Source organism: Scatophagus argus, chromosome 2 (genome assembly GCF_020382885.2).
Source record: "Scatophagus argus isolate fScaArg1 chromosome 2, fScaArg1.pri, whole genome shotgun sequence".
Classification (NCBI taxonomy): Eukaryota; Metazoa; Chordata; class Actinopteri; family Scatophagidae; genus Scatophagus; species Scatophagus argus.
The window spans coordinates 18,868,444-18,885,542 of record NC_058494.1 but is presented as its reverse complement, the minus strand read 5'-3'; the positions used below and the strand labels follow the sequence as shown (position 1 = coordinate 18,885,542).

The following is a 17,099-nucleotide window of genomic DNA, read 5'->3' as shown; positions in this document are numbered from 1 at the left end:
CATTTAGTTGTTCTTTATTGCATGTGAGATAGCAGATAACTGTGGTAAAGTTAGAACAATTATGTTTAAACTGAATGTTTGACAAACAGCATCATTAAGCTATGATCCATCTGCCGTCCAGTCCTCTGTTTAAGGTTAAACTACCACCAATAACGACCTTACTACACATCTAATACCAAACAACACCGCTTCCAAAATCAGAAAGCCACTGGCTTCTGATGCAGGAATGTGGGGAGCACAGTGTCAGGGGATTCCTGTCTTTTAACACTGTCACTTTGAACTAAATGTGTTTGCACCTGGAGCTCATGTTTGCACTAAAACCAGTTGGGGGGAGGAGGGGGGCCATCTAAAAGAACAGTTGGTCTGAAGGTCGGCAGGGGAGCAGCAGAGATACAGCATGGTTGACTTATGAAATACTAATTGATCTGATAATTTATTTTTTCAAATGAATGTGAAACATGAAACACAAAACATGAAAACTGTAAGCTAAGTCAATATTATGCCAGTTTGTATAAGATGAATACTTTAGAGATTTGTGAAAGAAGTTTGTGGATACATTTTGGTATTTTTGAGTGTTATGTGGTGTTATAGGATATTCATAAGGTTATTATTCTGCTTTTAGCTTCATTTTGTCCTGGTCAGTTCTTGAGAATTTATTGGCCTTCTAACACTTACTCTTCTTTTATACATTCAAATGACATACACATCATTACAGTTTTTCAGCATAATTGAGACTTTAATATCACTGAACAGAAATAGCATGGAAAAGCAAAATGCAGCATCTGCAAAAGATTACATCCTAAAATGATATAAGAATGATTTAAATCTTAAAATTTTCTATTGTCTTGCTTATTTATATATAACTTTTATTCTTATTAGTTTATTCTTATTATATCTTACAAATACAAACAAACAGACTGTTAAGGTGTGGTTAGGTCACCGGTAACATACAATGCAAATGCTTGTATTTACATTTAAACTGCATTGTACCAGCATGTATTTACATATGTATGAACCAGTAATTAGATCATTCAACAACAACTTCAAAACCTTTTACGCCTTGTTGTTAAGTTGTAATTTCATATTTATAAGCACTATTATGCATGCATTTAATAAATGGTTTGTAACACAGTATAATGTAGGTTTTGTCAGCAATTAAAATTTTTCCAAACAAGACGTATTTTATATTACAAATGTGCTTTACTGTATTGTTGTTTAGTTTATACTCCAGCGTGAACTTGTGGGTGTACACAGGATGAGCTATAGTTGTTGATAAATACATTCAGAACACTGATATCTGCTCACAATTACATTATAGTCTGTTACAAACCATTTATTCTATGTTTATGTACAAGTTATAACTGCTGAATTGGGGCATCTTAAAATAAAGTGTTACAGCTGGATCAGCAATATTTACATTACTCTATAAATCCAGTGAACTGTGTCTGTAATGCACTCAACTATGACTAAAATACTTCAAAAGCTGAGCTCAGCTGACATTTAACATTAAGAAAGCGGCCGTGTTACAAGAAATTTGTTTCCAACAAGGCTGGCAACATTCAACTCGATTGTCACACAACATGAACTGAAGTGTCCTTTTCTGCTGGGGTCACTTGAGTCCGTCCTTAACCTGAAAAAGAAGAAAAAAAAGGGACAGAACAATGAAAACAACTTATCCTGTCCCACAGTCACGTGTCCTGAAATCACCTGCTTTTTCTACTTGCAACTTCTGCTTTGGCCAAGTTTATGTGGCCTTTGCCATGACCTTTGACCTCCATGGAGAAACATCTGTTTGAGGGAAAGGATAACTGACATAATCCTACTCAAAATCTATTGATGTGATTTACGTTTAACCATTAAGAGGCTGCAAAAAAACCAGTGTAGTTCCTGAGGGTGATGTGACAGCAGGACATGCACGGTCCATCTTTGGATTTATACAAATATTTGTCTCAACAAATACATAATTTCTGTTATTGCTCTTTTTACTCTTGTCAACTTTCTCTCGAAGACTCTCGAGACTGTCAACTGATCTTTTGCACTTTGACAACCGAGTGGTATTTTGTTCTCACTAACCGCACAATTGCATTTGACCTGAGTCAATCCTACATAAAGGAGTTTGGTTTTAGTCCAGTAATGTGACTACTGAGACTCAGGTTGCAGGTAAGACTCAACACTGATCTTAGTCTATGCAACCATTCTGAGTTGAGCCACGGGGATAGATGGGGATCTGTGGAGACCGGTTAGCCACTATAGCGAAACCTGGCTGCTGAAAGATTGGACATTCCAAGGGGGATTTAGTAGTGTGGAAGAAAATGCTCAACTGAATCCCAAGCAAGGATGTTCATCCTTCCCAGTCACCCACAAACAGTAAACCCACAAATTCCATTCAGGTAAAACAATGACACTTTGTGAAAACCATTTATGAGGTCAAACAAGTTCTTTTCTTCTGTTCTCTCCTTAAATTGGCACCCGAAGCAAAACAAACAAGAAGTTTCTATGTGGAAAGAAAATAAAAGTGAATAAACAGAAGCACTGATTAAACGTAAACCTCGCTGTTGGTGTGACAGGATACAAATCAGCACCTGAACATCACATCATGTGTCACTGAGCTGAACTTGCGTGTATTTTGCGTGAGTGATGAATGTCTTTATTGGGGCTATTAACAAAACAACGGGAGTGCTCAAAAACAGAAGTCGGAACAACTGGAGCGATAAAATCCGTCAGAACTGACGGGTTGATTACTCCATGGTTAGGTTATTACAGTGCAGAGGCATGTTGTCCACAGTGATGCAGATGCAAATTTGTGTCTCAGCTGTAAATAGTTTAAGTGTAGTTCAAAGAATTACAGGGAAATCACTGGTTAAATTGATGTTTTTCTTCTCTGCTTCAATAATGGTTGGATTAACACAACATCAATTACATTTTAAACAGTTTTGGCCCCAGAAGAAGAGTAATCAAAGTAATAAAACTTCCATGTGGTCAGTGTCCCCAGTGTGCTGCATGACCAACACCAAATACCCTTCAAGCCTCGGCAGTCTACTCGGTAGTTAATGCTGAATACATTTAAACTGTGATTTGTCAGTTCAGAATATGTTCAGCTAATATTCTGCGATCCAATTCCAACAGTGCTAAGCTTAGACTGACATTCTTTCTGTCCTATCAGTACTTTTACTCATAAATGTCTAATGCAGTGTGGAATATACGCTCGTCAACATTTACGTGCAGATTTCATAAGATCTTGTTGTTATGAAATCAACTCACATCACATTGTTTCGTGTTTTCAGTAACTTTCATTCAGCCTGTTCAGATTCCACTTGAGCTCATTTTAAAGTGTGTGTGAATGATCAGAGACTGAGATGTAATAAAGCCACGGTGTGACTATGACAGCCTGACACCGCCTCAGGAATGTGGAGCTGATGCCGGAGGCGATACCAGCAGGTGAATGAACGTCCGTCTGTCAGCAGGCCTCCTGATCACTGCATGCAGCCCTGCCAACTGCACAAAGCCGGGCCAGGAATGTCCAAACCGGCCTGGAGAGGACAACAAGAGAGGAAACTGTCCCTGGAGCTGTAGACCTCATGGGGTTTGCGCTCTGAGGGAGTTGCCGGTCGTTTAAAGAGTCAGCTGCACTGGGATTTGTGCATGTGGACATGAAAGTGAACGCATCTTCATGCTGTGAACATCATTCAGGTCAGTTCGTTTCTCTGGTCTAGAATGCCATCAGATCTGGAGCAGATATTTAAGGTCCAGACAAGGTGAATTCTTGTGATTTTGGTGACCCGATTTTCCACCACCTGCAGGTCAAATTTTGACTTACTCAGTGAAATCTGGTACATGGATCTTCACATTCATAGTTCTCAGTTCCTAACCATTGTGCCATCATCTTGTTATCGTCATCATCATCGTCACCGTCACCACCACCATCATCATCACCACCAACACCATCATTGTCGTCAGGTCAAAGTTTCAATTCATGAAACACCCTCTGAGCATCACCCTGTTAACCTTGTCACTGTAACCATGCTAGCATTTAGAGACTGTCCCAAAGTACTTTAAGTACATTTCACTCATGACAAATAGCTTAGTTTACTCAGAGACAGTTAACGTGCAAATCCACCTTTACTCTTCCTGTAGCAACATTTTTGGGTGAAGCAAAAACAGGGATTCAGAAGTGATGTCCTCATTCTTTGTAACATGTTAACATTTATCTAATCCTCTAGACACTCACATACACAAGGCTTGAAAGGCCGAACACAGGCGACTATGACAAATTTCTAGGCTACAGTAATTTGTCATTATTTCAACATAAACTAGACAGCTGTTTCCTCTTAAACTGAGTTGCACAAGGCATCAGTAACCGGGCAGAGCAGAGGCAACACATCACAAAATGTCAAAGATGTGGTTGTTCACGACTAACCCACTGTGACTGCCCAAAGTGTGTACTGCAGTACAAAGGAGGAATCTAGAAAATGTGACAATCTTGTTGTAAAATGTCTATGGTGTAGTGAAGGTCAAGGCCCAGCATGCTTTGACATCTCTTAAAATAAACGAATGTCAGTAGGAGCATCGGGGGAAAGTAAAAGCAGTTTTAGACACCACAGTGTTTTTTTCCTTTGCTTCTAAACATTTGACTTGTGTGTTTCTTGCGGCACAATAAAAATGAACTTGAATCCAGAATGAAAAATTCCATCCTTGAATATAAAATAACAAAAACTGAGTCAGTGATGAAGAACCCATGATGTGTCTTGCAAATAATGTTTTTCATTTCTTTTCAGGTTCTGTCGTGTGCAGCGTCTTTTGTTGAAATGTATCCTGCTTTGGGCAACACGTCACAGCAGCTGCTGCACATCCAATTCTGCAGAGACTTGCTCAGTGACAGGCAAAAATATGTGAGCCAGTTGACTCTGACATTGAGGCCACATTATTCTCCTGCCGTCACTGTGTACCCTTTAATTAGGATTGTCTGACCTGTGACCTTCAGGAAGGACTTCAACCCAGAAGTCTCTCAGGTCAAGTTACCGAACCAGGAACAGGACACACCCTTTGCTTTTGATAAAGGGGAATGACACAGGAAGCTAACATACATGAGCGGACACAAAGGAAGGTATCAGTCAGCTGTAATGACATCATGCTGAAAAGTTCTGCACTGGTTTCAGCTCGAGGACAATCACATTCACCTCATTTGTCACCAGGTGAACCATTTTAAGGAGCTCAGTTTCAAAACAAAAACTGTCAGCGTGTCTCCTCACCCCATTTTGTTGAGTGCATAGTTTCTAATAAGGTGGCAAGGTGTTAAAAAATGGCATGCTCAGAAGTCTAAGGCCAAACATCAGTGGAAGATTTATTTTGTCCAACTTGTATGCCTGGAATGACCAGTAAACATTTTGTACTTTTACGTGGAGCTTTAACAAGTGAAACTGACCTGTTCAACTTGACCTTTGCCACTGGATGTGCCAATTGCTCCAATAACAGCTCTGTCAGAAGACGGTCGGAATACTTAAAACTTGAAATATTAAGCATTTATCCAATGCATTAACACAATCACAATCAAATATGCAACAATGAAAACTTAGGAAAAAGAAATAAAAAATGCCAAGAATAGTCCAGGTTATGATTCCCCAGTAAGACTGAAACTTTTGTCCAACGTTGATGCTAAGCTAAGCTAAGCTAAATGGCTTCAGCTTCATATTTCCCGCACAGATATCAGAGTAGTATTTAGAGGTGTGAGACTGGAGGGGAAAAGGGGACTGAGTATACTGGGGAGGGCCCACAAAGATAACAGAACATAATAGCCATGGATTTGGGGAAGGAGCCCATAGAGAATGTTTACAGGGTCCAGAATTTTGTGCTGCGGTGCTAGTATTATCGATTGCCTTATCTAATGCTTGGCAAGAAAGTGAAGTGAATTAAAAGTGAAGTAAAAATGTCAGACAATTTCTGTACCTCCGTACGTACAGTAGGTTTTTTGGCAGAAGAAATTCTCTTTAAAAAAGTAAAACTAATTTCTAGTTTTGTTTACCTTTTTCTATAACTGTGACTTCTTTTACTGGAATCTTTATTTATTTATTTATTTTACAGTACACATAAGAGTCAGACAACAGAGACGCTGTTCGTCTTGAGCCACGCCACAGAATGTGCGAGTTGCACTTCCTGCAACAAGAAATTCCTCTCATATGCTGTGCTGTCAGTGTTAACATGAAGACTGACTGGCTCCGATGGAAATCTTTAAGTGTCCTGAATATTTAAACTGACTGCCATGTTTAGGCAAAGAAATATTCAGTGAAAAGAGAAACAGTAGTAGTCCAGCGCTGTATATCGTCGTACAAAGCTTTGTAGGATGACACTGATTAAAGAACCAAACCAAATGCATCTTTTATGAATACCTGCTGGTGTGTGTTTGACCAAGACGAGGGTGCCTCTGACTCTCACTGTTTATCCCAAAACACTGACGAGAATGAATCTCGTTCATTCTTACCATGTGATTATCAAATTACAGATCTTCCCTTTTAACCTGCAACATCTCACTTTTAAAAGAATATTGCATAAGAAAATAAATTCAATCCAGCCCTGACATCCTGCTACCCCGCTGCTATCAATGCTTGAATAAGGTAACATGATGTTTGATCACAGAGCTCCTCTTGAAGTTGCTGTTAAAACATGAAAATCACTGAAATCTTCACAGGAAAAATAAAGAAGGATGACGCACACAGTCGTCAGCCTCAAAACTGCATGTACAGCATAAACCCCAGACGCAACCCTTTCATGATGCAGTCAAATAGGCATCTTTCACACTTTGCAATTGCAAGTTTTCAATTCCTTGTCCGAAACTTGATGGTTTGTGGTTGGAAGTCAAAGAGAGGAAGGGGCAGAACCAACCTAAACCAGCTGTTTTCTTCTCTTAGTGTAAAGGGAGTGTCAGTCTGCGTTTTCCGACAGTCCCTCCCTCCTGTAAAGCTGCCCAGGTGTAATGGCTGACCTGCGGATCTGAACCACATCAAAACTTCCTGAGCAGGAAGCTTCCCCTCACTGTTATTACTGAGAAAAATATCCACATGGCACATTGTCATCCTGCCAAGCATAAATCTGTGTTTACACCTGCTGTATCCCCTGAGGAAATCATGACTTTTGCTCCTACTGGAAAGCAGGAAAATGAGACAAACTACTACAGTCAGTCCATATTTTAAAATCTTAAGTTAATCACAAGCACAGAAAGAGAGAGACGAGTATAAGGAAACACGTCTTCAGCTGCAGATCCTTGACCCTCTTCATCTCCGTGACCGGCCTTTGAACCAGTACCAGCAGCCCCTTCCAGAAAGAGTCTCTGCAAATAAAACAAGCTGCTTCAAGCTAACTACTTGCCTTCTATGTCTCGCATAGTTAAATCTCAGTCTGTCACTCTCTTTCACTGACCTTTTCCTTAGTGTGAAATATTCATCCCAGGCGGTACAGACGGTTTCCTCCAACATTAGCCATCAAACATGAAAGCCAAGCTCTGACTAGAAAATAACACACTGAAGTCCCAGGTCTAATTATGCTGGTTTACTTTATGACCTGTCAGCCCTTAACCATTATCCACGACTGCAAAATGGTGGGCAGCCTTTCAACTTCAGTTTCCAGCTTGCTCATCGCTTCCCAGACCAGGTGGTAATGAGTGAAGAGTTCACTTTTTCCTTTTCTCTTCTCCTGTTCAAATTGCGAGCCACAAAACTTCACACAGTTTCTCACAGTCTACGAGAGACGTCTCAATACAACAATTCATCTTGAACAACAGGTGTTCAATATTTTTGACAACAATGATGTCTTTCATGTTTTTCCAGCAAACCTCATACAAGGTAATTTACCAAGATCATGGTTTAAAGACAAATATATATATAAGCATAAATAACCACATATAACCATCTTTGAACCTTAAATTGCTGCTTTGGCAAGGGTCAGGTAAAGGCCGTGGTTTTAACTGAAATACATAGAATTAGAAATTAAGTGTATTGCCAGCAAAGCATGTTGGAGCTCAGAAGATTGAAGATACCTAAAGTGGTCTGCAACAGACTATTACATTCATTATTACCAACTACTAGTCAATAGAGCTATATTTTTGGATTTGATGTTACTCATTATTAGGTGCACAGCATCTAGCCACGTTAAAAGAGACCCACGTTTAGGCTCAACATGTCTCATTAATCTCACTTTCTTTACCCCACTTTGTTACCCCAATTTCCGCTGTGTAAAAGGTATATTTGCAACCATATCAGGTTTGTCATCTGAGCGTACTGCATATGCAGCTATAATATAAATACACGTTCTCTTAGGTTTCATAGTTATCACCTTCGTTTTTAGTAATCTTGAAGCCCCTGTCGCTATGTAAACAGGTATTTAGAGATACAGAATCACATCTGAGTGTATTTGATGATGTGGAGATGCTTGGGATTCCTGAAGCTGTTGTTTTCTTAAGGATGGAGATGATCCGCGACCGCCAGCTTGGAGCATCTGAGCGGTTAGCTTCTCAGATGTGAGCTTATCGTCAGCTGTTAAGAGCAGCGTGAATTCCTCAGGCCTCAGGCTTTGGCTCTGAGTGTTTCTGAGCAGATAGGAAGAGAGAGGCAGTGCAGGTGCAGGTGTGGGCCTTACAACCTGAAGCACATGATGATTAGACTGAGAGGGTCCGTGTTAGCACTCGTATAAGGAGCATCTCGTTCATGAGTGGAGGGCAGGAGAAACCAGAGGGGGTCTTTTTACAAATATGTAGACCTATGGATGACTATGGATATTCATTTTCAGATCTGAAAATAGATGTTTAAATAATTGTCTGGCAAAAATCTGAACTTAAGGTCCATTTACTAGCTATTTACTTGGCTTTTTATCAGTGGACTGAATTTGCTCAGTTGTCATCATCTCAGTGTGCAACTTTGGCCATGTGATTATGACAATCGTGGCGGAAAGATGCAATTAGTGGCTCAGGAAAAAAAAATAACAAGCGGAGCTTGAGATGATATTATTTTGCAGACTAACCTCATTCCTTAGCACAGAAAAGTCTATCCAAAAATGAACTAGAAAAGCAATCAAAAGTAAAAGCAAAAAGATTAAAGGAGTGATATACTACTGCATGTTATGATACTTTCAACCAGCGCATAAGCTCAGTTTTGGATGTAGCTTCCAGTGTGTATTTATACACTACTGGGTGTCAGACTGTCAATATGATTTACAATTTTGGGGCGGAACACATTTCATAATTTTAGATTTAACAGTTATGACTCCTCTATTTATAATATCTTAAATCAGGACAGGAAGCTGTAACACAGCATTCCCAGCGGTCGTACATGGACTGTTGACCTGCAGTTTAGGGTGTGTGTGTGTGTGTGTGTGGGGTGGTGGTGGTGGTGGGGGTTTCCCTTCGCTAACACCTGAGCTGGCTGAACAGTGAAGCAGCTGCAGCAGAACGTCTGTCCACTGCCTTACCGAGTTCCTGAAGAACAGCACAGGGGTGGAGAGGCAACATGTCTCACACCGGCCAGTCCAGAGGAACGTCCCAGAAGAGGTTCGAATTCAAATCTGCTTAAAAAGACAATAAAAGAAGGGGGTTAACAGCTGGTGGTCAGGAGATGTGAATCATGATTAATGATGATGATCAAATTAAAGATAAAACCTGACCTGATATCTTTTGTATACTGAAGAGTCAATGGGTCATTATAATTAAAAAAAAAATCAAGGATAACTATAATATTAACCCATAAAGTTACAATTATACTATATTATACTTCATATACTCTAACAGGAATACTAACATCTTTACTGTATGAACTACTAATGAACTGTGAACAATATGACAATATTAGTAGGATCACAAGTAAAATAGGTTCAGACTTTTCCCTCGTTTTTCTTCTCAATACAATACTGACATACGTGCATAGGACAGATGTGCAATGAAAGTGTTATTGATTACTGTCACTGTTCTGCTTGTGAACTGAGCCCATCTCGTCCTAGTTTCACTCCAACATAAGAGATGTGGGAAAAATACAGTCCACCGTCACTGCATTGTACAGTTTATCTAAAACTAATATCACACTTCAGAGGTCAGGGTTATCCAAATCAGTTGGGTATCGTGCAGATTTCCTCTAGTTTTGGTATGACATTGCCATTTTGTGTTACTATTTCCACGGTGCAGTTCAGTGAGAAAACATTGTCTGGTGAAGCACGAGGAAGAAGGACTAAAAAGCCTCATTTTGAAAGATACCAGCTTGATTTGACTTGCTCAAACTGCTGAAACCTCATGGTGGTTTTAGCTGATATTCAAAGTGCATTTTTGCAGAGATCAGATCAAGCACTATGGATTTTGTCCACCATCTCAAACAGTGTGGCAGTACAGGGAACGGCCATTAGGGAGGGCTGACAGCTTCAGTATGGATATGTCAGCAATATATTAGCATAGACTTGGAAAAAACCGAACCTCTCTTTTAATGTTGCACAGGAAAGTGAATTTCTGAGTCCACTGAGGAAAGTAAACACAGCTTGTCAGGAAAATAACCAAGTGAATGATTGCATTGCAAAAGTTCCCCTTTTTTTGTCACCCGTTAGCAGAAAAGGTGTTGAAATGACAGATGTTGCAGTAAGGTGGAACTGACATACGAAGACAGCAAAGGAGCTGTCACTATCCTGCCAACATAACCATCATGCAGTTTTACAGCAAATTCAACCAAATATACAGTAGTAGCATATGATACTGCTCTCTTTCAATCCTAAATGGATGAAGACAAGTGATATAAGTAGATGAGTGTATGCTGTAAACTCAGCGTGACTGTGAAAGGTTTGCCAGATGGTATGAGGGATGACCATTTGTAAGGGACAAACTTGAAACACAAACCTCTCCACTGACTGAAGTGCGCATTGTTGCTGTTGTTCTCATTTGTCTCCTTCAGCGATTCCACCGAGGTCTTGTTGGAGACGACGCCTTCGTCATCAGTTTTCTCCTCCACGCTCGGCTCCGGCGCGGGAGGACTCTGCTCAACGACGTCCTCCTTGGGTTGGTCCTCAGAGCTGTCTGGGGGTGGCACTGGAGCTGCAGACTCAGCGCTGGCTTCGACAAGAAGTTTCTCAGCCTCAGCTGTGAAGGACAATAAAAGCAAACTACACTTATTTCAAAGTTGTTGTTTTTAAGAACATTAGGACTGCTTTTCTTCCATGAATCCATTTATAGGACTATACTGGAAAAACCCAACTTTTTTGTCATTTTAACAGGAAGTTAATTGAAGTAGTTTTATCCACTACTTCAACTAACTGAAGGGGGGGGTGTGATTTCACTTGGGCAAAGGCATTTGAGGGGGCCACCATGCTGGTAATGAGGCGGCTGATTACTGACCAGTTCCTAATGAGCCAGAGCCATGCAGCTGTTGGAGGCTGTGGGAAAGTAGGGCGGCCCCATCATTATCTGACCCAGGGTTAGGTGGAGGGAAAGCGGAGATGAAGAGAAGAGGAAGGTGACCGCAGTTGTAGACATAACTCTGCCATGAGTAAGATGGCTCCTCAGGCATCACTCCAGCCTTGAGAGAATCATTATGTCTGTCTGGTTTGTGGCAGGTGACCATAGACACTTTATCACAGGTTGACTCTTGACCTGACTGTAAGCTTTGCTTGCAGTTGCTGGTTAAAATTCAATATTCCAAAAAATTTAATTCAGCCTTTTGGGAAATATCCATATTTGTTTATCTTTCAAGAGTTAGATTTTCAGCAAAAAATAAAATAAAATAGAATAATAATGCCTACCAGCATCTCTGAAGTAACATTTGGGGAAGCAGCAACAATCAAGAGTCTTGTTGTCATTGTAAAGTCAGGAAATAATTACACCACGTAATTTTCTCAATTTTCTCTCATATCTCACCAATGATCCCATGTATTGCCTTTAAATTTTGTACAGATATCCAGGGTCACCCCCCTGACTTCATCTAGTGGACATAAAAAAGGATGTTTTCATGTTAGAGCTGCTCGTTACACTATGGTCACATTAACTGTATACCAACCCAAAGAAATATCTTACCAAAGGGCCCATGAGGACGAGGGGAGACTGGGTGAGTGTTGCCATGAGTTCATGGGTGTGGGATGGGTGAGAATGTGGATGTGTTAAACTACAGTCACTCTTATCCTGCATACAGAGTAGATGCTGCACAAGCCTGGCTTTGAGGGAAATTTGAGTCACATGGATGTTGTAATTGAGGACATCACAATTTGCCAATCGACTGGCTGGTTTCATCAGTATTGACTAATCGAAGTACTTAAGATTAAAGACAAATGAGTTTGAGTGCACTGGATGAGCAGTCATCATCAGCCAAATCAGATGCTTCTTCTTGCCATAAAGGTGACTCAAAGCAGCAGTAACACACACCCAGGTGCACAATTAGAAGAAAGCTGGCTGCCCACTTGCTCTGATTGCTGACAACAATATTTCCTTCCGATGAGAGGAAGAGAACTATTTGAAACGTAACTACTTTTCAAAGTGGCCATCAGCACCGTCCCTTCAAACAAAGTGCGGCCCAGGGCAGAGGGGCAGGCCCAGACATGAACTGTAGCTTTTACCTTTTGTAGTACAGCTCGGGAGGAGTGCTTCACTCGATGCCAGACAAGTGAAATTGTTAAAAGAATAATATACCGCATGATGGTACCATGTGTCTAGTTTTAGCATGAATTAATCAATCAATATGCAAATCATAGAAGTATACTACTGATTTCACAAATATACTGGTTTTGTTTTGTAACAAATTTTTCAACTCAATTGCTAACCTCCCACATATGAAGACAAAGTCTTTGGCGTGTCCTTAACAAAAGTTGAATCATATTGAACAATGCTCATGGTAGGAGGTGTGAGGTGCCAGCTGCAGTTATGGCAGTCTGAAGATGCTTGCGATCAGTTAACTTGACTTCCATTTCCATCAAGTGGTAAACACGAGTACTGCAGGCCACATTTTCAGCTCGCCTCTTCTCACAATAAGGAAATGATGTGTGGCATTGGTACATTCTTGTGTCACAGAAGTTCTAATTTTTTTGTGGAATTTCTTCGGTGATCTGAATTCATTTGTACAAGTTGGTTTACAATCTGTCTGTGAGTCATTCTGCTGTGCAAAACATCAGATTTTCTTCCTATGAAATTCACACCATATGGCCTGACAATCAGTTCATATGGGTGTTGTGGTGACAGCTTACAAAGTTGCTTGCTGTCACTTTTTTTGTATAATGCTATAATGGAACAGAAACACATTTTCTATTTTAGCTTAAATATTATACATGCCTGCTGGGACCTATCTCACAGTATCTGTATTTATATAGAGCATAGCGTACTGTCACTTCCTTTTATTCTGTTTAACTGATCTTAGGAAAGAGGAAGGAAAACAGTACACAATTAGCAAAGAAGAAATTTTTAAATCTACAACTCAGACAGACGCTCTGTTCCGGTTTCCCTCAGTCCTGTTGTGTTGATTGCTAACAGGTTTGTTCTTACCTTTCTGCTCCTCCTGCACTGCAGGTTTTTCCTCTGGTTCTTGAGGTTCTTTTGTAGCAACTTCTTCAGGCTCAAAGGTTTTCATACCTGACAAACGTACATGGATCAGGATTTATAACTGCAACCACAGCCGCACATTCTGTTTGGATTTGTAAAGTGATTTTTTTTGTTGTTTGTTTGTTAATGTGCACCTTGGACTGACCGTTCTGAGGCCCAGCATCAACAGGCAGCTCAGGCTCCACGGTGCTGAGAGGGATGTTGGCTTCATCCGGTCTGGACGTGAAGTCGACAGAGTAGCGCTGTGGAAAGAGGGGATTCATAACACATACAGAAACACGCACACATTAATGTCACAACATTAATTTTCAGGGGAAAGGTACCACATTATGAGAGTGGGATCACTTTATAGTCTATGCGCTGAATATTAGTGCGTAATGCTCCTTTAATATATATACATTTAATGCTTGACGATCCAATGCCATCAATGCATAGTGAAAACATTGATGCATATGATCATGTTTAAGTTATGCCTTCATTTAACACTTCACTTTACACGGGCATATGACTTTGTCTCATATCAGTTCCAGGCTTTTGAATTTAATCGAATTGGAATCGCACCGAGGCAGATTTTTTTTTTGACAGGTTAAAAATATGAGTACAAATACCTCCAAAATTCACTAATGAACAATTTGTTTAGTATTAGTATTTAATCCATTGAAAAATCAAGGGTAAAAACAACAACAATGTCATTGTTTTACGAGCTTATGGTGCAGTTATGTGCAGTAAACCAAGAAATAGATCCCCAGGAAACCTACCTGTTAAAACAACCTGTAATTAAGTTTCTGTATGAATTAAACAAACAAGAGGTAATGTGCTGATTGGTAGGCTTTAATCTAGCTGTTTCCCCCCTGATTCCAGTCTTTATACTATAACATATGTTAACCAGCTGCTCACTGTAGCTTCATATTTAGAAAACAAACACAAGAGTAGTATCAATCGTCTCCACTAACTCAAAGAAAGAAAGCAAATCAGCATATTTCCCAAAAATGTTGACCTATTCCTTCTTTGGTAGTGAAGGCAAAGGTGCTGCTCTATACTCACCCTTCCTCTCTTCCGTGCAATGTAGCAGGCAATTCCAAACGCAAGAGCCACAAGGATGATCACAACCAGGATGATAATACCTGATGGAAGTAAGACTGTTCATATAAATCCATTGCTTATGTTAACAGTAAGATATATATACTGAAATGACAGTTAAAACCTCAAAAATATATTGTGCTTTGAAATAATCTGATATGATGTACTGGTACATGTTTAAATGCTTCTCACCCGTGCTGTCGCTTGTCCCAGCAGTGGAGCCTGTAAGAAATATAATAAAAGTTTTTTCAGAAAGAAAAAGCTGACATCAAACAATGCTCCAGCCTCCTATCATTGATTACATACAACTAGTTTAAAGCTGCATCAACTGATTTTTTGGCCTCTTGGGGGCAGCAAAACAAGCTAAAAACACAAAGCGACATCATCACGTAACAAAGCTGAAGCTTTTTCTCTCTCTTGAAAAATACTGATGTAGCTATGAAGTGGTATCAATAATATTCATCATTTCATACAATTTTAACCCTGTCATTTAATATAGGTTTGAGTTTTACTGTAATTGTAGATGCACTCAGCAAATGGGTGGCACAATGTTTTGTTAAAGTAAAACTGTCAAAGCCTCAGGCTTATCAGGGAGCACCAGTTTGTAGAAAATCATTTATTTCATCTTTTTATGAGTTTCAACTCACCTGCGCCCGGGCCTTGTTTTTTGGTGGTCGATGTTGGACGTTTTGAAGTTCGAGTGGATTTAAGTGTAGTTGAGGTAATCTTCGCTGTACTACTTTGGGAACTGGCATTTCCTGAATCAGAGCAGCATGTTATTCGACAAGCAAAAGGCAAACTGAATTGTTTTGGGTAATTCAACACTCAGGAGTACATGTACAAGGAAATAAATAGTTCAGATGATGGCTAACTGTCACCTTTGTCCTTTGTTGTTAAGGGTATGATGGTGCCATTGATGTTGCTGATGACCATGGAACTGGTGGTTGTGGAGATACTCGTGATGTTGGTGATATTGCTGGTGGTGTTGGTGTTGTCCTTGGTGTTGAGGGAGGGAGTTGCAGAAAAGGGAGCATCATTGTTCAAATAGACTGGAGTGGTAAATTCCCGTGAGCTTGGGGAAGACCCTGTCATTGTTGTTGATGTCTCATTTGCTGTGACAGAAGCCATGACCAAACCTGCATGAAATAAATCCATCTTTAGGTGAACAAGCTGAAAAGGGGAACTCAGAAACGACCAAAGTTTGAGCATAAAACCTTGTCAAAAATTCCGTTTTTCTTTCGTTCAGCATCTTTGTACGTGTAAAATAAAGATCTGATCACCAAGGAACAAGGTTTAGTGTTTTCTTTGTGAATCTGTAACTCAACCATGTAATGTATCTTTAAACTATCTTAAAGACTTCCTTTACAGTACTTATAGTAACTGTGAACCTTAAAGGGAACCAGCTACAGAAGTACTGTATTTCATTGAATTAATCACTGATATTGAATTTTCCTCAAACCAGACAGAAGATTTAAGATACTGGGTTCTCAAAAATAAATATTTCTACACTGGCAACAGAGAACACACTTTGTTAATGATAAAGGTTTTGATCATTACAGTGTAATCAGGTCAATAGCACAATAACAAAATATAAAAAGCCTCACCCAGGAAAAAGAATGAAGGACCCATCGATGGCATTTTAAGTTTGTTTGATGGCAGCTGGCAAGAACAACAAAGTCTAACTAAACAGTATAAAAGGTACTATCAAAGTTCTCTGCCTGAAGGTGAAGCTTTCATATGCTGCTGTTCTTCCTGAACGCCTCGTAGCATTCTATGCATATAAAGGAACCAACAAAAAGGAGGATGAATCTCTTTGACCACAGCAGGATGCATCAAAGAACAGTATTGCTCAAACGGTGTAAGTAAGAGGAAACATTCTGCGGGTACGTTGCTTCAGACTGCAGAACGACAGGAGGTAACAGACGTGTACTGTTATTGACAAAACATTTATAGTCTATTCTGGTTTACGTTTGTTCGCCTGATGAAAAATATGGCATATTTGTGCCTTCTTAGAGGAAATAAACTGAAAACATAAACCAGACAAAGTAATCTAAGAGGTAAACACTGAATATTACAAAAAATATTTACTTCTTGGTATTTAAAGGATGAAATTGATTTATGTTTTACCTTTCTTCCTCTAAACAACGCAATGTAAAGTTATAGTTAATTACTGTAGATTTTGAAAGTGGTGCAATTTTTCCCACTGTTGTCAGTACTTTTCTCTGCTCACTAGATGTCGCTGTGACTAAAGGGAAAGATGCCAGATGGGAACAAGACAGTTAAAGTTGTTTCTCATCTGAAATACTTTGAAAGAAATAATGTTCAAAAAGTACACAAAACATAGGAATCACAAATTTAAGTTGCACGGCAGTTTTGTTTTGTTTTTTTTAATATATAAATTCTAAAGATTAATAATAAGATTATTGGGGCAAAAGTGGAAGGATATTCTGGTACGTTTTGTTGTGTGGTGGCTTAATGATGA

At 39.6% G+C, this 17,099-nt stretch overlaps 1 protein-coding gene across 1 annotated transcript; it reads right to left on the bottom strand.

Moving 5' to 3' along the window:
- Positions 1 to 671: 671 nt before the first annotated feature.
- Positions 672 to 16,400, bottom strand: si:dkey-27h10.2. The gene is made up of 10 exons (XM_046415701.1): positions 16,222 to 16,400; positions 15,496 to 15,753; positions 15,265 to 15,375; positions 14,810 to 14,839; positions 14,582 to 14,661; positions 13,683 to 13,779; positions 13,481 to 13,567; positions 10,856 to 11,095; positions 9,454 to 9,546; positions 672 to 1,630 (listed from the first exon to the last, which is right to left on the bottom strand). The coding sequence occupies exons 1-9, from the start codon at positions 16,253 to 16,255 to the stop codon at positions 9,497 to 9,499; spliced, it is 987 nt and encodes a 328-aa protein (XP_046271657.1). The 5' UTR covers positions 16,256 to 16,400; the 3' UTR covers positions 672 to 1,630; positions 9,454 to 9,496.
- Between the last annotated feature and the right edge of the window lie 699 nt (positions 16,401 to 17,099).

Coding starts and splice junctions, on each gene's coding strand:
- si:dkey-27h10.2 (XM_046415701.1), bottom strand. CDS start 16,255: ATGCCATCGATGGGTCCTTCATTCTTTTTCCTGG. Junction 15,754..16,221: donor TCCTTCATTCTTTTTCCTGG/GTGAGGCTTTTT, acceptor TATTTCATGCAG/GTTTGGTCATGGCTTCTGTC. Junction 14,840..15,264: donor AAAACAAGGCCCGGGCGCAG/GTGAGTTGAAAC, acceptor TATTTCTTACAG/GCTCCACTGCTGGGACAAGC.